This window comes from Pinus tabuliformis, chromosome Q (assembly GCF_031772625.1).
Source record: "Pinus tabuliformis cultivar Carrire ecotype Pingquan chromosome Q, CPIR1, whole genome shotgun sequence".
Lineage (NCBI taxonomy): Eukaryota > Viridiplantae > Streptophyta > Pinopsida > Pinales > Pinaceae > Pinus > Pinus tabuliformis.
The window spans coordinates 1,270,555,354-1,270,582,100 of NC_142296.1; the positions used below are offsets into that span (position 1 = coordinate 1,270,555,354).

At 34.3% G+C, this 26,747-nt stretch overlaps 1 protein-coding gene across 1 annotated transcript in view; it reads left to right on the forward strand.

The window, feature by feature from the left end:
* Nucleotides 1–26,426, forward strand: part of LOC149224475 (disease resistance protein RPV1-like) — a 42,360-nt gene extending 15,934 nt beyond the window's left edge. Inside the window, exons 2-6 of the mRNA XM_089388190.1 lie at nt 18,866–19,621; nt 19,761–20,036; nt 20,158–20,224; nt 20,347–20,623; nt 26,165–26,426. Of these exons, the coding sequence (XP_089244316.1) occupies nt 18,866–19,621; nt 19,761–20,036; nt 20,158–20,224; nt 20,347–20,623; nt 26,165–26,426 (1,638 nt within the window). The remainder of the gene's footprint in view (nt 1–18,865; nt 19,622–19,760; nt 20,037–20,157; nt 20,225–20,346; nt 20,624–26,164) is intronic.
* Nucleotides 26,427–26,747: the final 321 nt, after the last annotated feature.

Genomic DNA, 26,747 nt, shown 5'->3' on the forward strand with positions numbered 1-26,747 from the left:
CATCCATCACTATTTTTAATTTCTACCACTCCATTTTCGAACACTTTAACCACCCAATAGGGTCCCATCTAGCGTGTATGGAATTTTCCTTTAAAATGTTTGAATCTTGAATCGTAAAGGAGTACTCAATCACCTAGTTGGCATTTCTTCTTCGGAATGGACTTGTCATGCCACTTGTGGTGCTATTGAACCAAGATGTTTTGCTGAACAATATCCCTTTGGATTTCATCTAACTCATTTGATTGGAGAAGGTGTTGTTGTTGTGCTTCAGAGAGATCTAGTCCCAATTGGACTACAGTCCTAAAAGTCTTCATCTGGAATTCTATAAGCAAAAGGACTTGTTTCCTGTACACCAGCTCATATGGTGTGCATCTTGTGTTGTTTCTCCAAGTGGTTCGGTAGGCCCATAATGCTTCCAATAATTTTTTAGCCCAATCCTTTCTGTGCATGTTTACCATGTTTGTGAGGATGGACTCAATCACCTTATTCGTGGTCTCCACCTGACCATTTTCTTGCCGATGATACGGTGTAGATTTCCTGCACCATATTTTGTACTGCTCCATCACACCCTGTACCAAATTAGAAATAAACTACGATCCATTGTCAGAAACAATTTCTCTCGGCACAGCAAATCTAGTAAAGATTTCAGTAAAAAGAAAATCAACAACAACTCTTTCGGTAGCAAAAGAAATAGCTTCAACTTCTACCCATTTTGTAACAAAATCTGTACAAACTATTGGACACCTAATCCTCAATGGGTTGGTGTGGAATCCAAATAGACAAAAGGAAGTCCAAGAGACTTTGGGATGTGAAACCTAATGGTTAAACCATGTACTATAAATGTATATGATTTGTTAATAAAATTGTACTCTCATGTTTTATCTTTCCTATTTGTCTTTGCCATGTGTGTGTTTAACATGGTATCGGAGCAGGCGTATTCCTGCCCTGAATAATTACATTGAGTCATTTGTTTTATGGCATTTATGTGCAGGTCCTTTCTTCCATCACTTATGCATTTCATGAATATTTACTCAGCTAAATTCTAGCTGCAACCTCTGTCATTTCTGCAGCCCTATTTTTAGCATTCCTAAAATTAGTTGTAACTCCTTATATCAGTTTGGGGTTTGGGAGTAGCAAAATCCATTGATAATTGACAAGGAGGAATCTACACCTTCTCCAGTTGAGCGAGTTTCGATTTGGCTTTGGGATTGAATACATAACTTTGTAAACAAGTATATCACTCATGAGAATGCACTCTCATGTGTTGAAATATTTTTGTCTACGTTTACATTTTTTCTCAAGTTACTTCGATTACGGTCGAAGTGATTCATTGTATTTTTGGTGGTGCATCTGCCGGGAGGGAGCAACATTTGGAGGCATCATTCCTTTCCACCATTACCACACCTATTATCTTTAATGTTGTCTGATTACATTAATCAAGTCTGGTATTCATGCAAAGCAGATTTGTGTTTAGGATTTAGGCTTATTCATTTGTCTATGTCTGTCTAGGAGTCGCCCATTCGACTCCGATAATGAGGTTGTCATAGCCATAGCCATTGAGCTTATTAATAGCCCTCTGCACGCTATCTCCCCCCCTCCATACATATTCAACCTCCATACATAATCGACTCCCATACATAGTTCGCCTGATGTGGCATAGATCTATAATAACGTGTGCTTACTTTAACAAGCATCTAGGAAGATCAATGAAATAAGCATTTGTGGTTAGTTAAAAAATACAAGTCTATCTTCATAATTGTACCATATATTTGTATCATTGAAACATGAAATATACACTACGTGAGAAGCACGTGAGAACTTATGGCCTGGTTTCATGTGTGAAGTTGAGCATATTAGATGGTTGATGGGTTTCATATCAAGTTCAACGAAGATCTACGAGCGAAAATTGAGTCATGGATGCTTTCCAAAGTGAAGAAGAAAAGGCTATGTCATGGCTTAAACAATTTGTTGCAGAACTCGAACTGTGTTCTACATCTGATCTGTCAAACAACAATTTTTTTCGGTGTTGGTCTGCCTACTGCAGACTATAAGTCTTAGTTCATGGGTGCATTTGGTAGAGCAATTGCAGTTACGCTTGATATCATCTAAAAAAAAGCCTCATGTAATACTCCAAGTTAAAATCATCAAAAACAAGTCCCATTTGTTTGTTATTCTCCAAAGCTTCCTTTCGTTTATCGAGTAATGGCACTTGAACGACAGGTTCCGACACGAAATTTGTCTTAAAAGATAATAGCTTTAAGGGGTAAATACATTCTGTCATTTTAGCATGGACCATTGCCACGAAGTCATCTAGCTGGCTTTGTTGCAGTGTAGTGGCATTTATTTTTAGACATAACAAATACCGCCTTGATCTTTCTATGCGAGTGACTTCGGTCAATGTACAGGCCTTGCATATTGATACAACATTTGCTGACCATGCAGTAGTAAATGAAAGGTGAGGGCCTACTTCAACTAATATAGTTGAGCCAGTCCTCCATTACTATGACCGCTTTGAGGGATTCTGCTCGAGCTTGTCTATTGAGGGAATGAGCATGGCCTGAGGCAACATATCTGCTGAGGAAGTAATCATACGAATCGACTTTCTAATAAAAAAAGATTGCATGGGCTCCTGAATTTCTCAGAAGAAATTATTGAAGATTTGTATAAAGTCTGCAGGAGAGAAAGATCCCATGGAAGCTGTCAAATCACTTCATGAATCCATACAACTTTCATAGTTGGTGATTGTGTCTATCTTCGACCCCAACAGATGTCAAGGCCAAAGGCATAAATTTATGTAATGTTTTGATAATTGTTGTTTTAATATATATATATATATATATATATATATATATATATATATATATATATATATATATATATATAGATACGTTGTTTTCATAACTATTGTTTTGACATATATATGCTGTTGAGCTTTGGCAGACCACAACAAGCAATTTGCAGTTTATGAGATTATGTACAACGCTTTCTCTGGTGATCTGTAATACCACAATTGTAGTTGTTCCACATGCTATCATTAATGGTTACAAGAATGTATTAGCAGTCGCTATTGAACTTGACTATTCTTTTCCACTAGCTGAGAAATTGAAGGAGTATTTGAAGGATCCAAGCAAGTTTACAGTTGCTGCTGCCCCAGTGTGGCATTGTATTTAAAACTCATTATAATTTTTTGTCTACATATATATGCATTGATTCCTTGAGTCAACTGCTGCATAATAGTTTGGTGGGTTGTATAAAGGCAATTATTGTTTTGACAAATAAAAGTAATCTTTTGTGGAGAAAAGTTTAGTCGGTTGTATTGTCAGGACATAGTGCTAGTCATGAGTAAAATCTTATTTTTATGTAATGGATTGTAATTGGTGCTTGTTGGTTGCACACTGATCATTTGATACACATTTATAAAGGATATTGTTGTGTACTATGAGTGGGTATTACTTTTCTGCATTGAGTAGTAGTTGTGATCAGTCTTTAAGGTGTAATTATGACATTAAAAAAAAATGGCTAGAATCAATGAAGTATTAGAGTTCCTCAAAACTCTAATATTGTCTACTCATGATACATTAAAAATCAACAAAGTTTCTCTCACAGACATTCAGGTCTGTCTACAAAATGCACAAGAGAAAATTTATTTTTTGCAGCTTGAATCTCAACTATAGAAAGAAGAATTAAAACAGAGGAGTCATTCTGAACCTGTTTCTATTCAGAAGATTGAAACAAACTCCCATAAAGCAGCAAGCTTACACGCAGATGCAGAAGTTTAGCTTGCACTTCCCAAGCCCATCATCAAACCTTGGGAAGAGCTTGTCCATAACAAGCACAGAACTGGTCTTGGATATGAGAAGGACTTGTCCTTTCATATTCTAGACTACTCCAAGCTTATTCAATTTCAAACTACTGGATTTCTTAAGGATGATTCATCTTCACCTGTTCTTCATGACAGTTCACCTTCAACTGTTTTATATTCTAGTTCTCTTCCACATCCACAACAACAACAATAGATTGTGAAATGCCAACACTGTGACCGAGTTGGCCATTTGAAAGATCACTGTTTTGATCTTCATCCATGTAAGCATTGTCATAAAACCACCCATTCTTCACACAAATGCTTCAGAAACAAACGTCCTGCAAGAACAAAGATTCATCTTGGATGGATCGCTTCTTGGCAATGGGCATCAACAACCAAGAAAATATTCCAATCACATGTCAGAACTTGTTCCATAGTATTGAATAGTCTTGTAGTTGAGTTTTCTGCATCATCTTACCTTGTATCTGACAGGGGGGCAAATGATGGTCACCTACAAGATTTAAAGCCACATCAAGCGAGCCTGAGCCACAACCTGCCACACCAGTTTCAAAGTTGTAGCCAGAGACAAAGATGTCCCTGAGCATGCCTTCATTTGGTAATGCCTCTTCAAAGAATCTGGGACACTTCCTCTAGCAGAAGACTTGAGCTTCTTGCCAGTTTCAGAAGAATTCCAGAAACACAATTAGGGACACTTCCTCTAGCAGAAGACTCCAACTTCTTGCCAGTTTTTGGAAGATTTCCAGGAATTTGATTAAGCATTCCAATGTCATTGGTCATCCTTAAACCATCACAGGTTGAGACTTCCCTTTTCAGGTTGAAGTTCTCCCTTTTATGCAGGTGAGACCTCCCTTTCATGGTTGAAGGTTTCCCTCTTCAAAACAATAGGAGCACTTCCTCTAGCAAAAGACTTTAGCTTCTTGCCAGTATTGGAAGAGTTCCGGGAACTGCACTAAGCATTCCAGTGTTGGTGGTACTCCTTAAACCACTGCCCTTTATACCAACATTTCAGAAAGCACATTCAGCCTAGTGCTGCCATGAAGTTTTGCACATTTTGTATTACAACTCTCTTCTTGGACTCATACATAACCCTTTGGATTAAGGGGGGAAATGTTGGACACCTAATCCTCAATGGTTAGTGTGGAAGTCGAATAGACAAAAGGAAGTCCAAGAGACCTTGGGATGTGAAACCCATAGGTCAAACCATGTCCTATAAACGTATATGATTTGTTAATAAAATTGTACTCTCATGTTTTATCTTTCCTATTTGTCTTTCCCATGTGTGTGTTTAACACAAACCAAAATATGCTTCTTATTTGATGATGTAGGATTTATTGGTCCCACGAAATCAATGGCCCATTTTTCAAAAGGCTCAATAATAACCTGAGGACATAAAGGAATTTCATTGGTTTGATTAGGTTGGCGAATTCACTGACAAATATCACACCGCTTAACATATTGTTTGGCATCCTTGAACAAGGAAGGCCAAAAATAGTCAGCTCGTAATACTTTGTACACATTCCGGTTATAAATGAAGTGACCTCCACAAGTTTCATCATGGGAAAATTTTAAGATATCAAACACCTCTTACTCTCTTACACATTTATGGATAATGAGATCTGCTCCGGTGTAAAATAGGTCTCCTTAGATCCAAGAATATGCAACACTTTTCTCAATGATATTCCCCTTTTCACGAGCGGATAAGTGAGGTGGTAATTTTCTGGTGACTAAATAGTTAGCTATGTTAGCAAACCATGGAGATTTTGTTGACACAACGAAAAGATGTTCGTCAGGAAAGGAATCATCAACAGGAATTGCTTCACCAGGATTATTTAATCTTGAAAGATAATCTACAACTACATTTGACTTTTCTACTCTATCAATAATGGTAATATTAAATTCCTGTAATAATAGCAACCACCTAGTCACTCTACCGCTAGTTAATGGTTTATTCATCAAATATCTTATAGAAGAATGGTCATTATGTACAAAAACTTTATATCTTGTAATATAATGTCTGAATTTATTAATGGAAAAAATTACAGCTAAAAACTCTTTCTCAGTAACCGTATAATTGAGTTCAGTGGGTGTTAAGTTTTTACTAATGAAATAAATAGCATAAGATTGTTTGTGTTCTTCCTATCCTAAAGCTACGCCTATAGTAGTATCTGAGTAACCAAAGGAAATACGAAATGGCAGGGACCAGTTTGGTCCTCTCAACACTAGTGCCTGAACTAATTTTTCCTTCAATATCTCAAAGGACTATTGGCAAGTTGTGGACCAAGAAAACTCAATATCTTTACCCAAAAGTCGGAAAATGGTGGTATCTACCCTTGAGAAATTCTCAATGAATCTCCTATAGTAGCCTACATTTCCTAGAAAATATCTCACTTCCCTTTGAGTTTTGGGTATAGGAAGACTTGAAATGACTTCTATTTTTGCAGGGTCAACCTGGATACCTTTGTCAAAAACAATATGTTCAAGAACCACTCCTGCCTTGCACATCAATCTACATTTCTTGTCACTCAAGGCGAGATGATATTCTTGGCAGCGAAGAATCACTTTTTCTAGATTCTTGAGGGCTTCCTGAAATGAATCACCAAACACCCAGAAATCATCCATATAGAATTCTACACATTTAAGGTCAGCTAAAATAGCTAAGACTGCCCTTTGAAAGGTAGTTGGGGCATTACATAGCCCAAAGGGAAGCACTAGATAAGAAAATGTACCCCATGGACACGTAAACGTGGTTTTTTCTTGATCTTCGGGTGATGTCTGTATCTTGTTATATCCGCTAAAGCCATCTAGAAAAGAAAAATACTTCTTACCAGTAAGGGTATCGAGTACTTGATCAATGAAAGGAAGTGGGAAGTAATCTTTGAGAGTGTCTTTATTCAATTCCCTGTAGTCAATACAGATGAGTGATCTCCCATATTTATTTGGGACTAATACTAATGGAGAGACCCATTGGCTATCAGAAATGGGATAGATAAAATCGACATCTAAGAGTTTTCACAATTCTTCTTTTACAAAGTTTCTTAGAGCTGGGTTCATTCACCTTTGGGGTTGTTGGACAAGTTGGGCTCCATCCTAAATATAGATATGGTGTGTACAGTTTCAAGAGGGATGTCTTTCATATCTTCATAACCCCATGCAAAGGCATCAAGAAGGTTTCGCAACAAATTCACACGTTGATCTCGCTGAGAATGATCCAAGTCCGAACTGATATACAAGGATTTACCTGGAATAATCTTGACAAAAGTAGTATCAGGTGCAACAGTACATAAGGGTGTCAGTATAGATGGTGATGATGGGGGTAGAGAGTCATATCCTTCCTTAAAATCTAGACTAAAAATCTGTCTCAATGACTCGAAATTAGGCATGGTGTCTAGATTGTTTAGGAAGTCTTGAATCTCTGCCTCATGTGAGGACTTAGGATTCTAATGTGTCAAGGAGACAGACTGAGTCTCCTCATCACTATTTTAGTCTAACCATAAAGTGTCTTGGAGCTCTTGAATAGATCTATCGGGTGGATATAGGGTTAATTTATTTCTGGAATCTCCATGGGAAATAAACATATCACCAAACCACATCTGATATAAGCATTGACTGTAGCAAGCCATGGTCATCCCAAGATCAAGGGATGCCCTCCCACAGGGTTCTTTGGCTGAAGCACAATGAAATCTGTGGGATATTCCCAAGAATCTAAGGACATGACAATATCATCCAATACTCCTTCCGACTTGATTTTAGATCTATTTGTTAGTTCAAGCATAGTGAGAGTAGGATGAATATGGACCAGTCCAAGTTGATCCATGGTTTTCCTAGTCATAACATTAATGGCTACCCCTAGGTCTATAAGTACATTGGAGACAAGAACATCACCTATCTAAATAGAGACAACAAGGTTTCTGGGGTCGATATATTTTTCCATGTGCATACATCCTGTCATTAACTCTTCTACTCTACCAACAAATTGAATGATTCGGGGTTTAATCTTATCCTTCCTGGCTTCTTGAGAAAGAGTTCCCTAATTATTTTTGTACAAATGGGGATCTCTTTGATAGCTTGGAGCAAAGGTACCCTTATGAAAAGGTTCCTAATCTTGGAAGCCAAGCTAGACTCAGGAATGGGGTCTTTCTTCTCCACTGCTAACCTCTCTGGATAGGGAGGTTGGTTGGAAGAAGATGAAAAGGGCTTAGAATGTACAGGGATAGGCTGAATGGTGTCATCTTTTTCGAAATGGTGAGGAGTTTCCTCCTCTCCTTTCTCATCGATAATCACCATGGGTTGCTTTTGATTCTCTGAGGTTACTACCTTCCCTGATCTCAATTAGAGATCATTGACTCAAACTAGCATAGTCTAAAATTTGGATGAAGAAAGCGAGGTCATAGAATGTATCATTTGTATCTCTTTATTATTTGGGTTGGGTAAAGGTTGAGCCAGCAGCTAAGAAGGTCAAAACGGTGGAGGTAACGGTAATGGTGGCATAGGTTGACTCAACTGACGAAATGATGGTTGAGGCATTGGTTAAGGTGCATATGTAGGAGGGTATGATTTCATAGGTGCATGACAGGAATTATGTGAATGGTTTGGCCCTCTCCATCCTTGTTTCCAGTATTGGGAGGGTTGTCCATATAGATACTGATTCCCTTGCTTCCAATGTTGAGAGTGACCAATGTTAGGATAGGAATATGAATGTGCATTATAACCAAAAAAATGTGGCGGAGATTCAGGAACCATACATACACTTACCAGACACCAATTCCTTCTTGTTCCCATAGCATGCAATGACTCGGCTTCAAGTTGTCCCTCGTCCAATACAACTTTCAGCCCAGGTATAGAGGGACATTTATCCATAGCATGGTTATCTGCACAAATTACACATTTATTAGTTTCTTTAATGTCTAGAGGACATTCTCTTAAAGGATGCTTTCTTCTACATTTAGGACAGAAAATAGACAATATCTCTTGCTCTTCTACAAGTTTTTGATGAAACTTCAAAGAGTCTATTTGTTTACTAACAATATTCATTATTTCAATTTTCATATTGTCCATTTTGTTTTCTAATCCAATAATCGTAGAATTAGTAGATTCGTTTTTTCTATTTTTATTCCGAATTCCTTTACTAGATCTATATTGATTGCTCGAGAATCCCCTGCACAAGTCACAAATCTAATCAAAAGTCTTTTGAGAAATATCCCCTTATCCTAACAGATTTAAATTATTTTTAGCACCATCATTGAAACCACGTAAGAACAAGGTTCTATTGGTACTTAGATCAAATTTTTGCTTTGACCTTTGAAGGATATACATGAATCTCTCCAAGTTGTCCTCTAATGTCTCATCATCATTGTGCACAATAGTAAAGATTTCATCTTGAATACCTCTAGTTGTACAATATTCCTGATATTTTGACAACAACACTCTCTTCATTTGCTCCCTCGAAGATATAGTGTTTCCTACTAGTCCCATGAACCAGTGGAGTGCTGCATCCTTGAGGGTTGCAGGAAACAACTTTAACTTATCGGCATCATATGAATAATGATAACTCATACACAAAATATCAAACTCAAATGAGAAAGAGTATGGGTCTTCATGTACCTTACCATAAAAATGAGGAAGAGATGATGGTGAAATGTTTTTCATTTGTACTTGTGTATCAGGATCCACAAGCGGGAATCCAAATGTGGCAGTTCCTCATTTACATGATTTTCACCACTTCCTTCTGCATGGTCTTCCATATCTGTAATTTTTATTCTTCCACCCGAACTACTCTTAACAGGTTGAGAAGGCTGACTATGGATTCCAACAGTCCCCTTCTTCCCCTTTGTGGGTTGTGTCACCCCTGAACCACTACTACCAGGGCCTAGGTGGACTATTCCTGCATGATGAGTCTGAGTTTGCTTGGACTTTATGCCTGCAAAAGAAGGACTAATGTGATTTTTGGTTTCAGATTTGTCAGTGTTTCTTTGGTCCCTAGTGGGCTTTGGACCCCTACCTCTTTTAGGCATTCATTTCAAAAAATGACAAAACAAAATTGAAATAAAAACTGCAAGCTTCAAAAAATAAATTGGTAACTATAAATTCCTTAAAACAATAGAAGCAAACTATAGAGAAAATAATAGCACACTTACCCCTATTGTAAAAAAATGGAAAACTCTTACCAATTCAAATTGTTTCCCCAGCAACGGCACCAAAATGTTGGGTGTAGGAATTTCACTTGAGCAAAATCCTCAAAACTTAATAGTCAACCCGAGGGTTTTTTAAACTTAGAGATGAAGCACAGGAAATGCCATAAATGGTATGAGTTTTTCCTATCTCTAATCCTACTTCTTAAAGGAAATGCTTTGCAGAATTAGACAGAAAACAATCGGAAAAGTAATTAACACCAAAGAAACTCTAGTGCTAGAATGTAAAAGATAATTTGCATGTAAATCAAGTAAAGAAATTCCACACAAAGGAAATAACCTTAAATTCTAAAATGAAATGCTATGTTCATCTTCAGATGGATGACTAATAGTTTGACAAGTGGACCCTTGCAAAATTCTATCTTCCTTATGATCTTCCTTCCACACAAACAACCTATCCTTGCACTATTACAATCTACTTCCACTAGTGCAGCTACAGTATCTATGTGCAAAAGTATATGTGACCTCCCTTACTGAAGACTTATGTCTTAGTGAAGGTGCTCTAAGCCTAAGGTCTTAGAGCACTCTATTTCTGTGACAAGAGACCAGCTCTCACACCAACGCAGAGCTTCCTTCACCTAGTTTCCAAATTACTTTTGAAAATACTCAAATATGCTGGAAAATAATTGCAACTGTAAACACAATTATGAAGTTAATTATCTGTGAAAAAGGAAATGCTTCAATTCATTAAACCTTGCAAAGGAAATAAACTTCATGAAATAAAAGCACTTCAAAAGAATGAAATAGTAGTCTAATTGGTTTTCATGTGTTATCTAACTTTATTAACCCATTCAAACATGCTTATGTTCTTTTCAAGTACAATATGTTTATGATGATTTTATGAAACTACTTCCAGGTCGTCTTAAATATGTACTTTTAATATTGAAGATAGTTACTAAATTAATGATTCATTTACTTGTGTAATAACTAGAAATAATATGCATAGAAGTGATTCACTATTCACTGCAAAAGAATGATTAAACCAAAGTGCAGGCAACACCATGCACTCATGCATTAAAGGGTTCTTTGCACGATCTAATAAAAAATAAGTTAAAAAAAATATTGAGAATAAAAGAAATGCAAGGAAGATATCTCATAAACAAAGTAAACAAAGTTGATTCTCAAACCATGGATCTGTTTCACATGTTAACTACAAAAGATATTTTAAATTAAAACTTGAAAGATAAAAATAAAAATTATAACATCACACAACTGCAAATGAAATATCCACACCTTCTTTCTGAATAATAAAAGTGAGAGGCATAAACGAGCTAGGTTGGTTGGGCCCTAGCCAACCAGCTCGTTCCCATTCTAAGGAACAAAAAAACTTAGCACTTCATAAGATACATCAAAGATAAACTAGACATTGTGTATGCAAATCATGGTAAGTCTCTTGTATTACTTGATTAAGGAAATATACATGACAAAGGAGTCCAGCTCCAGAGCTAAGGAGATAATTGGATTACATCAAAAAAATTAAAATCAATGGTTCTCTACCAGCCTCCTCCTACCTATATCTATATTATATATATCCTTTTGGCTCTAGCCATTTTCACTAATTATAGACATTTCTTGTTCAGGCCTTTCAGTCAAATAGACTTAGAAACCGAAATTACAAACTTGGCTAACAGTTATAATACACATGAATCTTGCTTTGTCGTAACCTAACTTTGGAAAATATTCCCTGACTGCGTGCCACCTATTATCCTGCTTCAGTTCATCAACAAATAAACTTGGAGTTAAGGATCCAAACCCATCCTAGTGGAAGATTTGGCTTCTCGAAAATCTCAGATAGTCCTCGTGGCAGTGCAAGAATCTACCTACACTAGCCATACTCATTCATAATTAATACTGATTTCCATGATTACTCTAGGAAATTAATATGAGTTACAAGAGATATGTAAATAGCCATGAAATCCATATAAAATGATTAATTAAGTGCTAAAATAAATCTTAATATAAAATATGAGCATGTGTAGGAATAGGTAACTATCTTGTACTAGTGTAGGAAGGAAGTGTCTTTTATTGAGATAAAACAGAGATTGATTTTGATGGAAATGGGGTAGAAAATAGGGCATTTTAGGATACCAACACATCTCATACATCATTAGTCACAACTGATTCATATTCTTCAACTATCACATCCTTCAAAACTTATTTTGTCACACATTACTCAAAGGTAGAAGGGTTGGTGAGAATGATGGAGCTTATTTTTACACCATCTCTCAGGTATTGGCATGGCTTCTATCCTTCTCTAAAGGACCTTTTTGGTCAGAAAATATTTCTCAGCATCTTGAGATGTATCATGAAGTCACTATGGTCTCTTCCTTACATGAGGATCACTTGGAGTAAGATCCAAGGGGTCCATAGGGCCATCAGTGAGTTTGTAGCATATAAAATTACTTTATAATGACATACCTTCAACACTATATGATCATGTACCCATGCCCATAATTATTGCTTCATTCTTCAATCAAGCGATTTCTAATCATGCATTGCAAATAATAATAGATTTTGGGGTCTGATGGAGAGTCACTCCCTCTAAATGAGAAGAATTTCCAATCATCATCAATTAAGATATTAACCTGCCTATAACATTGTCATGCATCAAGAAAAGTATCAGATCATGGAGTCAAAGTTTATAAGGTTTTCAGGTACATATACATCATAGTCATGACAATTTGTCGTTAACTGCTTCATTGTCACATATGAAAATGTCAACAAACATTTATCAAAGGTTAGAGTCAGATAATTAGGGTAGAGAAGAAGTGTATCATCACACTTTGAGAATCATAATCACAACATCACTTCCTTATCACATTACTCAACCATTTTTCTTCACAATCATCAAGTCAAGGCATCCATTTTTGTCACATTATCAAATTTACTACGTTCCTAAGTTATCATGGGAATTCCAACTTATCAAAATCTTATCAATATCAATATGAAGATAGTCAAAAAGTAATAAGTATCAGTATTGTTGCAACCTTATTATTATAAGGGTTGCCATGCTTATTACAAGCATTAGAAACTGTATCAAGTCACCATATATCAAAATCAATGTTTCTAGCCTGCTTTATAATTTCAACAAATACAACATGTCTAATGAAATGTAACATACTTTCTAAATATTGACTGCACCAATATATCACATGTATCGAAAATCAAGCATGCTCATATATATGTGACTAGCATGCATAACTCATTTATAAAGGTGATATTCTCATCATACCTAGAGGGTAAACTTTCCATCCAATATTGCAGCTAAATCATAATACTGAAACAATATATAATACATACCTTGTAATATTCAAATACCTTATCAAATTGTAGCACACCTTAGCAACTGTAACACTTTCATATTGTAATTTTTTTATTTTATCCTACTTTTTCAACTTTGCATAAACTTTCATGAGGTACCTCTTCCTTTTCCAGTACTACCTCTTCTCTTCCTACACTAGTTCTCTTTTTCTTCATATTGGGTGATCCTCAAGAAGGATCTTCTTATCACATCTCATATGAAGGTTAGGAGTTTTCAAATACTCAAATATTTCGGAAGAAAGGATCAAAACAACAAATATAAGAAAGAATAATGTCGTGAAGAAATATATCTAAAAGGTAAATATCTTTAAAGAGATTTGATCAACTCCCTATTGAACCAACCTTCAAGAGTTATTATGGTCCATTATCCATATAACAATGTTTCCTTCAAAAGTTCTAATCATATTCATCAACAACCAGGCCTAATTTAGACAAGCCCATCTAGGGTTACACTAAATCTGTCACAACTACTGGAACAACTTCTCACTTATCATGTTAGAATTTCAAGACTACATAACTCAAGCCCTTATCATACTTCAACATTTCTTCCAAAACCTAACCTCATGTTATCCATCACACCCTAATAACCAAATTGCCTAGGGCTTCCTTCAATCTCTATCATTCTTTTAGGTCTTCGCCATCTCCTCTTGCTTCCATCAATAGTGTCCTCACATGGGTGATCTTCAATGGCTTTTCTTCAACCCAGCTCAGACACCATGTTTATTTTTCTTAGGGAAGTATTGTTATTCCCTTTATAAAATTTCATTAACAAAATTTTCACCATTTTACATGGAATTCACCCCATATCATCATAACAATAGTAGCAATTGTGTAGAAAGAATAATAACATCAACTATGTAGTGAAATAACAAAAGGAACATCAGTACAAACACATGCACAAATACAGACACCATGATTTAGTCAGCGACTAGGGAAAAACACTGCAAGGGGGGAAAACTATTTCATTTTTCTTCTTATTAGATTTTTATAAAATGATCAACAAAGAGATATTGCAATAATACAATTCACCAATCGCAATATTATCCGGCAAAGCCAACCAAACAAACAACCCAATATATAGATATTACCAGAACAAAATTTCCAAGCCTGTAGTCAGCTATCAAAGCCTACAGTCAACTATCAAAAATACCGTAGGTCTCAGCCACATGAATCTAGTGACAATTTATGCAATTGCAACACCCTAGCTGCAAGGTACACCATGTGTGCATGCAACTATCACTCTGATATTCGTATTCCAACCCTATTGTTATAGACCAGAACCCTACTCCACACATGTGAATTTGGACCCTGCAATTTTGGACCTCGACCAATTTTTCGTGAGCCAACTTTACACCTGTGTAAACCAATCCAAAGAAGAGAGAAGAAGGATGATTTAAGGTGATGATGATCATAAACATAGGGTTTTTCAAATTCATAAACAATAACATATTTAGGGACATATAATTTTAGTAAATGGCCAAACCTTTGTTGGCAACTACACTAGAGAATCAAGGGCACAAAGAACCTGAAACTATAGACAAAATAAGAAATATAGAATCCATGTTTACAATCCTCTATTTAATAGTGATTAAATTAAGCTTGAATATTAAAAAATAGAACTCAATAAATAAGATAGCCTTATAAATATTATTGGCACCTTTAGTAAGAAGACATAATGAAAATTCTATCATAATAAAAAAATGTTCCCTAATAAAAGTTCCCTAGAAAACAAAATAGGAAAACATTCTCTCAACCAACCCCTCTACGGCCCCTTCCAACACATTTCCTTCAAACTATAAATGTTATGAGTATAATTAAAACACAAAACATAATTTTACTCTTCCAACACATTTCCTTCAAACTATAAATGTTATGAGTATAATTAAAACACAAAACATAATTTTACTATAAATTTGTTAAGCGTATAATTAAAAAACAAAAGATAATTTTATTGTAAACTAATTATTTAATTATACAATTTATTTTTAAACCAAAAATTATTACTTATTTAAAATTAACCTCTCACACATATAGGTGTAGATTATAAAAAAAAACCATTTTATTTTTAAATAATACAATTTTAATATTATCCTTTATTTTTTCAAATTTTTTTATGATATTCAAATCCTAATCCTAAGTATAAATGATACTCAAATCAATAATATCAATAATAACTTGTATTTTCTCTGAATAATAACTAAAATTGTCTCTCTAAACCAAAGAGGATTGTTATTTCAAATTTAAATTCTCTCATCAATAATAACTTATATTGTCTTTCGGAATCAAAAAGATTTTTATTTCAAATTTAAATTTCCAAATAAAATATAAGTTTATATTTTGAATATTTTTATTTTTTTTATCTTTTAAATATATGTAGTTTAAATAAAATATAAGTTTATATTTTGAATATTTTTATTTTTTTTATCTTTTAAATATATGTAATTGTTAACTAAATTATATGTTTAAATGACTAAAATTATATAGCCAAATGGCTTATATTGATTCAACATCTCAAAAAAAAAATCTTCTAAAATTTGCATTTCCAAAACGCGTTTTCAATTTTAAACTTCTCACGGAATTATATACAGAATTAATAATGTACTTCACATAATAAAAGAATTAAAAAATATGATAGCTATAACACCATAGTTTTGAAATTTATACTTCCAATTTTTTTTTTAAATTCTAAAATTCTGATGATTAGTAATATACTTTTAAGCATTGTTACCAAGTTCGGGCAATAATAAATTTAATACTTGTAAAATAAAAATAAAAAACAAAATTTTGTATATTTAAAAAAGTTATAATAACTTGAAAATGGTATATCAGAAAATTATGGAAGTTGATAAAGAATTTTGTGAATATAAAATTTAATATAATAAATAATAAAAAAAATCTATATGAAAAAATTATAGTTGTGATATAATTTTGGGAAGTTTTTTTTTTAAGTTTAATATTTAAAAATTTGAAATTTTTATATTAAAAATATATATAAATAATAAATTGTATATTAGAAAATTTGTATTTGTGAAAAATAATTAGTTTCATATTAGAATATGGTAGAAAATAATAAGTTTATAGTTAGTAAAATAATAAATTCTTATTTATGAATATTTGTAAGATATATAATTTTTATATAAAGCTCAAGTTTCTATATTAAAGTATATAAATAGTAAATTGCATATTAGAAAATTTGCATTTGTGAAAAACAATTAGTTTCATACTTAAATATGGTAGAAAATAGTAAGTTTATACTTAAATAATAACTTTATGTAACAAAGATCAATAAATTCCTATTTATAAATATTTGTAAGATATATAATTTGAAATCATTTCCATAATGAGTTTTGTACATATTTTTTTTTTCAATTTTGGTAATTATGTCTTGTATGCCGTGTAACACATTTTTTTTCAAATTTGGTAAATATGTTTTGTACAAGTAGCAAAATCGAAGACCATGAATTAAGGTTTGGGTGTGCTTCCCCGGCTTAGAATGAGTAAGGAGTAGAATATGCAGCATTTAACTAGAAGAACAAAATCAAATTTTGAAAATGTGCTTTAAACAAGATCCACTTGGAAATACTAAACTTATGAGCGGGAATTTAGATTTTAATTAATGATTAATAATGAAATTATTTTAAATATCAAAATTTATGATTTGAAATAGTTACTCTTTTCAGAAAATAATATAAGTTTATAGTTTTTTTAATAAAATTATATAATATTAAATATATTTATAGTACTTCTAATTATTTTAGTTTATAAATAATTAGTTGAAAAAGATAAAAAATAATAATATAAATATCTTTTTTAAATAATTAAAATTTATAAAATTTATATTGCCAAATTTTATTCGTATTGAATTTTAAGTAGTTAATATTTTTGCATAACAAATTCAAATTCAAATTGGAATTTGATAAGTGTGCTTTTAATTAATAAAAACATTAAAAAATATGATAGCTTCATTCCATCAACGAATACAATAAACCAGAATGTGCTTAATTAAAATAATAAAAAACATAGAAGATCATGCTTCAAATAGAAAATAAATAAAAGAATATGATTCAAATAATACAGTAGTTTCTTACCAGACAACGAAATATAAGATTTCTGATATTATTAAAGCAAGGTTGTTATCCTTGATGAAAAATAATAATAACATGTTATATCTACTTGCTATATAATACTTGGAACCGATACTAAATTTTTCACCAAGTTATATAAACTAGCAATTGTCCCAAAAGGTACAAAGAGAGGCCGATAGGATTATTAAATTAGAATTGTTGAATTTCTCTAGAAGAGATGTTGGTTCAAGTCTAACGGATGATTGCTTTTAATTATTGTAAAATTATATTGATAATTTATTGGTTTTACTTTCAAAAGCTTGAAGGAATTTGAAGAGCAGGTATAGAATTGCTTTGTGGGATTTGATCCCAAAATCACTGATCTGTAGATATATACTCAATGAAATGTTAATTGGTTGAAACCTTGCACAAATGTTTGATATAAGAAAATAAGCTGAAAAGGTTGAAAGGCTTAATTGGTTTGTGGAAAACGATGAATTACTTAAATATAGATGAGAAGGAATTTTTTAGTTTTGTGAATTACTAAAATATAGATGAGAGGGATTTCTAAGTTTAATGACATAAATCTAGTCCCATTTTGTAATAAGGATTAAGCACTTTACTCATAAATTAAAACGAGTTGCAATATACCATAATACAACTGACGATGATTATTTAATGATTTGCAATACACCCTATTACAATTGGCAATGATCATTTGGACATTTATGAGATCATTTACATGGTGTAATATCATGGTAAGTATCATCACTTACTAGAATTGGTGAACACTAGTTGTATAGATATCCTACATGTGTAAGATTGTTAATTATCATGGTTGTTTTGTTCTTTGTATAAATGTCTTACATGTGTAATATTGTTAATTATCATAATTGTTTTGTTCATGTTAATGTGGTTTTTTTATTTAAAAACATATGCCTCTTACAAATTGACATAATATAATTTTTTGTTTGAAAATATATAATGAAATTTGCATTATATATGAAAGGTTATCAACCTCAAATCAAATTATTTTTAAACAAACCTTTAAAAAACACTAACTCCCTCAAATTTACAACATCAACTTAAGAAGAAGGGCCACTAAAATGAAGAAGGAATTTTCATTTTTAATTTATGGAAACTTATGATTCGCTATATTAATAAATCCAAAACATTCTTAATATAAATCTTTTTCATCTAAACGTGTATTTACATTAAGAATGTTTTGGATTTATTAACATAGCGAATCATAAGTTTCCATAAATTAAAAATGAAAATTCCTTCTTCATTTTAGTGGCGCTTCTTCTTAAATTAATGTTGTAAATTTGAGGGAGTAAGTGTTTTTTTAGGTTTGTTTAAAAATAATTTGATTTGAGGTTCATAACCTTTCATATATAATGCAAATTTCGTTATATATTTTCAAACAAAAAATTATTGAAAGAAAGGACTTGGCTCAATGGAATGGGCAGATAAACAGCATCGATGAAGGTATAGAGATGCTCAGAAGGTATCTCGCAGCTTCTAAAGCTATCATCATTTTAGATGATGTAGATGATATTAAGCAAATGAATGCATTACTTTCACCAGCTAAGGATGTCCTTCCATCCGGTAGCTTGATTTTAGTTACCTCTCGTAATATGGATGTTCTTATAAGATGGGGAATTGTAGAGTCGTGCATATACAAGCTCACAGGACTGGATCCGCAACAGTCGAAAGAGCTCTTCTGCTGCCACGCCTTTCACCAATCTCATCCACATGTAGGTTTTGAAGAAGTAGTTAGTTTGTTTTTGAAAACCTGCGATGGATTGCCGTTATCTCTCATGGTGCTTGGGGCGCATATGCATGGTCAAACACAGTTGAAGTACTGGGAAGCCGAATTGCGCAAAATCTCCAAAGTACTTCCCACGGATATCCAAAGCAGGCTCAAGATTAGCTATGACGGTCTGGACCAACAGGAGAAGAACATATTCTTAGACATTGCTTGTTTCTTTCTACACAAAGACAGAGATACAGCGATAAGAATATGGGACGGATCTGGCTGGGAAGGAGAGCTGGGTTTTCGGAATCTACAAAACAGGTGTCTTGTGGAGGTAGACGAAAAAAATCAAATAAGAATGCACGACCACCTCAGGGATATGGGGAGAGACCTGGCGGAGAAAGAGCCTCCAGACTGTTGGCGTCGTATTTGGCGTCCAACTGACAACCTTCTTTATCAGCACTCACCTGTACGTATTTTGAAGCTTTAGAGTGACACTGAAAATAATGTTCTGATATCAAATTTTGAAATGCCGTTATGGTGTGAATTGTCTGTAAATTTTGAGTTTTTCATCTAATTTGCATAAATATCGATCAATCGTGTTTTAGGTGCGTGGAGTTAGCGTTGTTCCGAGTGATGGCCCGGAATGGTCTCCACAACATTTCAAAAGCCTTGTGGAACTCACGGGCAGGTTGCAGCTTCTTGCGGCAGAAGGTGATTGTGTGGAAAGCATATTGAATGTTGCTCAGCCACCAGAACTAATATGGCTCCGCTGGATTAACTGTCCGTACTCCTCCCTGCCTTCATGGATTTTAATGAAAAATTTAAGAGTTTTACAAATAAAGGAGAAGGAGTTTGAAACAATCTGGGCAGATGAATGCCAGGTAATTATGTGATTTTGTTTTCTTGTCTACAGTTTTGCATTTTTCAATTTACTTGCTCTAGCACAACTTACAGAAATTGTGCCATCCAGTGTCAAGCCCAATTTAAAATATGAAATTGCAGGCACCTGTGCGGATTAGGGAGTTGGAAATTGATGGTCGCGTTCTCAATATCCAGAGTCCATTGAGAGGTTGAATTATCTCGAAAAAATTTTCTTGCACAACAACAATGAACCAGTTGGTCTGAATATCTTGCCAGATGAATTTTGTCGTCTGCAGTCCTTGAATTACTTGAAGTTACGGTGTTGTTCAGATATTAAGTCGCTGCCAGCTTCCTTTGGCAATTTAAAGAACCTCCAAACTCTCGACTTGTCCGGCTGCTCCCAGCTGCGGAGCCTACCCAGAATCACTTGGCGGGTTGACGAGCCTAGAAACTCTCGAGTTGTCGTACTGCTCCCACGTGCACCTGCAGAGCCTACCAGAATCACTTGGCGGGTTGACGAGCCTCGAAACTCTCGACTTGGACGGCTGCTCCCCGCTGCAGAGCCTACCAGAATCACTTGGCGGGTTGACGAGCTACAGAATTCACGGTATGTCGAAACATTAGATGTCAGCGTAAGGGTGTACAGATGTCACGCGTAGGTTGAAAAGGTAGACGATTGAATTGATTCATAGGAAGGCCTATCGGCCTACTAACCATAATTTTATATTGTCACTTGGCGGGTTGACGAGCTACAGAAGTCACGGTATGTCGAAACATTAAATGTCAGCGTAAGGGTGTACAGATGTCACGCGTAGGCTGAAAAGGTAGACGATTGAATTGATTCATAGGAAGGCCTATCGGCCTAAAAATTAATAATGTACTTCGCGTAATAAAAGACTTAAAAAAAAAATGATAGCTATATAACACTAGACGTATGAAATTTACACTACCAAAAAGATTTTTAAACTCTAAAGTTCTGACCAAGTTATACACAAGATTAATAGTATACTTTTAAGTATTAAAAGCATTAAAAATATGATAGCTTCATTCCAATCAACGGAATACCAGAAACCAGAATATTCTTAATAAAAAACATAGAAGAGCATGATTCAAATAGAAAATAAATAAAAGAATATGATTCAAATAATACAGTAGTTTTTTACCCGACAACGAAACATAAGAAAAGAGATATTATTAAAGCAAGGTTGTCATCCTTGATGAGAAAATAATAATCTGTGAACCGTTCACATGCTATATATGTACTTGAATAGATACTTATGATTTAGTTTAGTTCAAACAAATGCCAACCGATAATTTGAACTGTCAATCGCCATTTTATATGTTGATCTTATGGATTTTGTGGAGATAGACATAAACATGGGTGGTGATAATGGATAGTAAATATACTTCCGTGCCTGCATGCCATATATGTTTCACAATCAGATAACAATATTACATTATCTTTCTCGATTTCTGACCTGCAAACATTTTCGATATTGAGATTGAGCATAGGGTTCAAAATCGACGGCAAATCCAGTTCCATGTTTTCATGTTACATTTTGATTTTGATTCTTTATTGTAAAGGTGATATATAAGTATGTTTATTTTTAATTTGGAGTTGATATATATATATATATATATATATATATATATATATATATAAACATTTTTTAAATAGAAAATTAATTTTTATTATACTAAAAAATTAAACAATATATTATATATATATTTATTCAATTAATTATTCATATAACTTAATATGTAATTTTATGTAAAATAATTAAATATATATATATATAGATATATATTTATTTATTTAAATATTATATTTTTCAAAATATATTTTAACATATTATTTAAATAAATTATGTGTACTCCGGATCAAAATTTGATCTTATCCATTAATGTTAAATTCTTGTTTAAAATATTCTTGCTTAAATAAATCTATGCTGATTATCCGCTAACAATATTAAATTACCTATCGCCAACGAGCAAGCATTTTCTCTATTGAGCAAACTGATAGGCTGGTCGGTGATTTTGGGAATAGTCGTGTCACGTATTATAGCTTCTTATTGACAGGAGCACTGTAATTTTGGCGATAGGCCTGTCAAGTTCTATAGCGTCTTACTGACAGGAGCCCTGTAATTTTGCCCATAGTCCTGTCACGTATTATATATACTTTCTAACATGCGCAAGAGACAGGGTTTTATTTTTTAATTAAAAAAATAATTAAAAAAATATAAATTTGAAAATATATGTAAAAATAACATGTTTACAATTTGTACAACTCCTTTTATATTGTACAAACTCCTTTTATATTAATTTATAGTCTAATGACATGACATGTGTATCATAATATAGAGGTGGGACATTGATAATTGCCTACTTTTTTATTTACTACTTCTTGCTACTTGTGTTGGTGTTACTCAGGTGATTCTGAGTTGATTTTGACAAAACAGATCCCTATGACTCATGAAAAAACAGATTCTTATGAGTTGATTTTAAAAAAACAGTTTTTGTATTCAATATAAAATTAGAGCTTAGTATTTAAGAAAATAATCTAATATCAATCACAAATAAAATATATCAACATCAACATATAGCTTTATATATATATATGAAGTCAACTTAACATAAAATAGAGGTGTGACATTGATAGTTTCCTACTTCTGGAAAATTTTGAGAAAAGATATCTAAAATCTTATTGTGATTTTATGATGTGATTTTAAAAGAGATCAATTGAGTCTTTTAATTGAATTTACTAAAATTTCACATGATAGAAAAACTAACAACCTCACCATCAAAGTGTTTCTACTAATACATAATTTATGAAAAACCCTTACAGACACATTTATGGTTACAGCCATAACAGGGACCAGAGGTCCTCGAAAAACTTGATAACAGGCACCAGAGGTCCTCGAAAAACTTAAAATGATTTTTTAACAACATTATTATTGATATTTAACCTTTCCCACATCTGTTTTTGGATGTTTTAGAAATGTTGTTTCGTGAATGTTTGAGAAGTGTTGTGAATCACCCAAAATTGGATGTTTTAGAAATGTTGTTTAGTGAATGTTTGAGAAGTGTTGTGAATCATCCAAAATGGGAAAATAACAAGGGTGATCTTATCAATGCATAAAGATCTTATCAATGAAAAATAAAGAGGGTATATATTTTGGCAAAGGAGATAGTCCACCCACAACTAACTTCCTGAATTTCTTATTTAGATTAAAGAATGTAATACCCTTAGTAAAGCGATAGTATTTTAAAGTAACAGCAGTAAATTTAACTATTTGGCTATTGTTACGTTTGGTGTAACTGAGTAATTATTATTGTTATTACTGTTTAATTTAACTGTGTTCTTAATTACTATTTTGTTGCTCCTAATTGCTATTTAAAAGAAAATAGTTTGAGAATGGCTGAAGTGTCTCCTCAGGAAAGAAGGATTAAAATTAAGTATGACAGTTGTCAAAAGTGGAAAAAGAAAAGGCTCCTGCAGGGAGAGGAAAAGAAGGGAACACTATGTTTGGTAAGGACCAGATAGTGGGGGGCTGTGAGCCAGAATCTGACTGGAAACGCTAAGTTTGGTAATGACCAAATAGCGAGGCTCATTGAGCCGTATCCTTGCAGAAGATGCTAAGTCTGGTAATGACTAGATAGCGCAGGTTTGGGAAGCAGAAATCTCTCTGGAAACGCTAAGTCTGGTAATGACCAAATAGCGCAGGCCTAAAAGTGCCAAAAATCTTGTAGAAGACAGAGGTCTTGCAAGAATGCTTGGGGGTGGAAGGCTCGAGGAGGACCCTCCTAAGGTCGGGAGGTTGACAAGTGCGCAATTAAGGTGGTTTTGCCCTCTGTTCAGGTACAAAAATAAATTGATGAGTTTAACATATTTGTTTTGCACTGATACATTTGTTAAATTTTATTGTCTATGGAAAACAGTGAATTGCATCTTGAACATAGAATAACTCTGAAACAATAAAGGCAACAAATAACCCTACAAGTTCAAATTCATAACCATACAAGATTAAATTCCTTTGTGTAGTCTCCGGAAAACAGAGATAAGAATTAAAAATCAGGCTCATAGTTTGCCAGAATAAATCTTCGCAAATATAGACAGGAGTTAAATAAACATGGTCTTATATATTGAACAGCTTTCTGGAACCAAGACTGAAATCGATATATACTTTATAGTCTCTGCGGATTAGAAACAAAATAAAACATCAAGAGTAAAGTAAATGCATGCATTTGTAGGGTTATAACTCCTGAGTGACTACCTGTAGAGTTTCTTTCTTTACTGGTGTAGCCACAGAAAAAGAAACGACGTAAATGGAACAAAACTCAGGTTCAACGTTGCTAGCAAAGACTAGAGTCCACGCAGAAAAGATAACTCAGTCTATAAGAACTGTAACAATCGTTTGGAACCCTAGTGAAAGCAAGACTGTAGCAGAAAGGGCATAAAATCATATGAGTAGGGTAGGGTTTAACCATGGAGGGTTTCCAACTTAAAGCCGGCAGCTTATTACATAAAAAAAAATAAACAGAGAACAATCCCTGAAACAGTACCAATTATTGAAACCCTGTAAGGTAGCATTCGAAGTTGGTAATACATTTAATCATTCTTTCAGATAAACTAGTGGAGCTCCAATAAACAAGCGACGAATGTACAAGAAAGACTACCTTCACCTCATTATATCGATAAACTTTATTGTGAAACATACAATTTATTAACTCGACAATGGAGGAGTAATTAACAGTCATGGAATTGCAACATCAAACAAGTACCCACCCTGGGAATGACCCACACAAGGGTTCAACTCTCGGTTCTATAACAAAAATACATATATAGAGGATATGATAACCAGTGAAACCCAGCTAGGGTTCTGCTGCCAGAACTGCTCTAAACAAAATTAATTACATGCTAGAAAACCAAAGAGTTGGCCTGTGACCTCATACAGGAATTATTTCAACTAGTAAATCTCTATATTTAGAACAGAACTCAGGCAAAAACTTGCCAAGAAGGAAACCCAGCTCGACCATTTTTCCGGACTCATCCTTTCTACGCTTAATTCTACTGTAGAAGGTTCCTCTTACCCTGAAGGCGCCGCTGGTGATGGAGCCTGGCCAGGTTGCCCATCCGGTTGCTGGTCACGATAACGTGGCATAGCACCTGTGGTAGAGGAGACATCCATTAATTAAGTAGGAACAAGAATAAAAATGAAATTTGTTATCATTGTACAACAAAATACCAAAGCAAAATGGTGACAATGACATCTGTTATCACTGTACGGCAAAATACCAAAGTAAAATGGTGCGCAAGCTTACCATGATTTCTATCAGTAAGCAGAGCCATTGACCTAGGTAGGGAACTAGCCTGTTGGGGGAAACCGTGAGCCATGGAGGAGTAGAGTCACAAGAGACCTGTAGGAGCCAAAAAAAATCCTTAGAATAAAATCGAGAGGGTTCGAATGCTGCATAGAAACTCTCAAGCAGTATTACCATACCTGAAACAACATTGATCGTTGATCTGGGGAGTCCAATCCCCACCGTTGAAGTGGCAAAGAAATCCAGGAGGGAAGTTGTAATAGCGGGTTGCTCGTGTCGCGTACAGGCATAGCAGAGGTAGGTACCAAAGCAAATTAACTTCACACATCAGTAGAGCCAGCTGGAGGGTGAAGCCAGTGCTAACATAATGTAAGGATAGGTAAAATCTAGAGTACTAGTTACAGAAAATGCCAGCAGGGTACATGCTCCAGGTGCCAGGTGGATAGAGCAATAATGAAAAAGGTACAATGAACAGACAAATACTCTCAAAATTTGATAACTTGTATTAAAATCTCAAACAAGAAACAATTAATAGCATTACGAATCCTTAGGAACGCCCTCGAAATTAAAGTTGTCATGTGAATAAATTTTCTTTTTGTTTTTATATGTTTCACTCCGTGTAAATGTTTTTTTTTTATATTTCGATGGGAAGCATTACAAGTGGTATCAGAGCCAGGCTACAACACTGTGACCTCTGGTTAACCGCAATAGTGAAATTAATGGTGAAAAATAAATAAATAAATAAATAAATTAATGAATAAGCAAAGGCTACCAGACAATGTTATTGAATATCTTATCTGTTGAAGTACTAATCTGCTGAACTCAGGGAACTCAGGCGACAACAGATTATGAGGAGAACGAGCAACACCCCTCACAGGAATGTGGACAGGCCAGAAACCATCACCCACCCTCAGGGTAATCCTGAAATATGGGTGCAACTGGGGGAGGAGGCTCGCAACACCAATTTGACTATATTGGAGACAGTCCAGGAGTTGAAGAACGAGATGGCCCATCTGCGTGAGGACAACGCCAGGTTAACCATGGAACAGGAGAGGATCCTGAAAAGTTTGTCGGATAAACAAAACTAGCATCAGTCGAATCCCAGTCCAGAGCAAACACGTGTGTCGAAAGAATGGGGTTATCATACTGATCAGGAGGAGACAGAAGGAAGGGAGGAGGTTCAAGGAGAGAAATTTGATAATGCCTCTGAACATCGAACCTCAAAGAGACAGCAGATAGAGTTGCAGGGGGAGTTTCGGAAGATCAAGCCGCCATATTTTGATGGGGAGTCGGAGGAGGCAGCGGAGGCTTGGTTAATTAATATGAACAAATATTTCCAAGTTTATGAGTATGATCACAATCTCAAGGCGCGGCTGGCTATTTTCCAGCTGCAAGGTAAAGCTACCTTA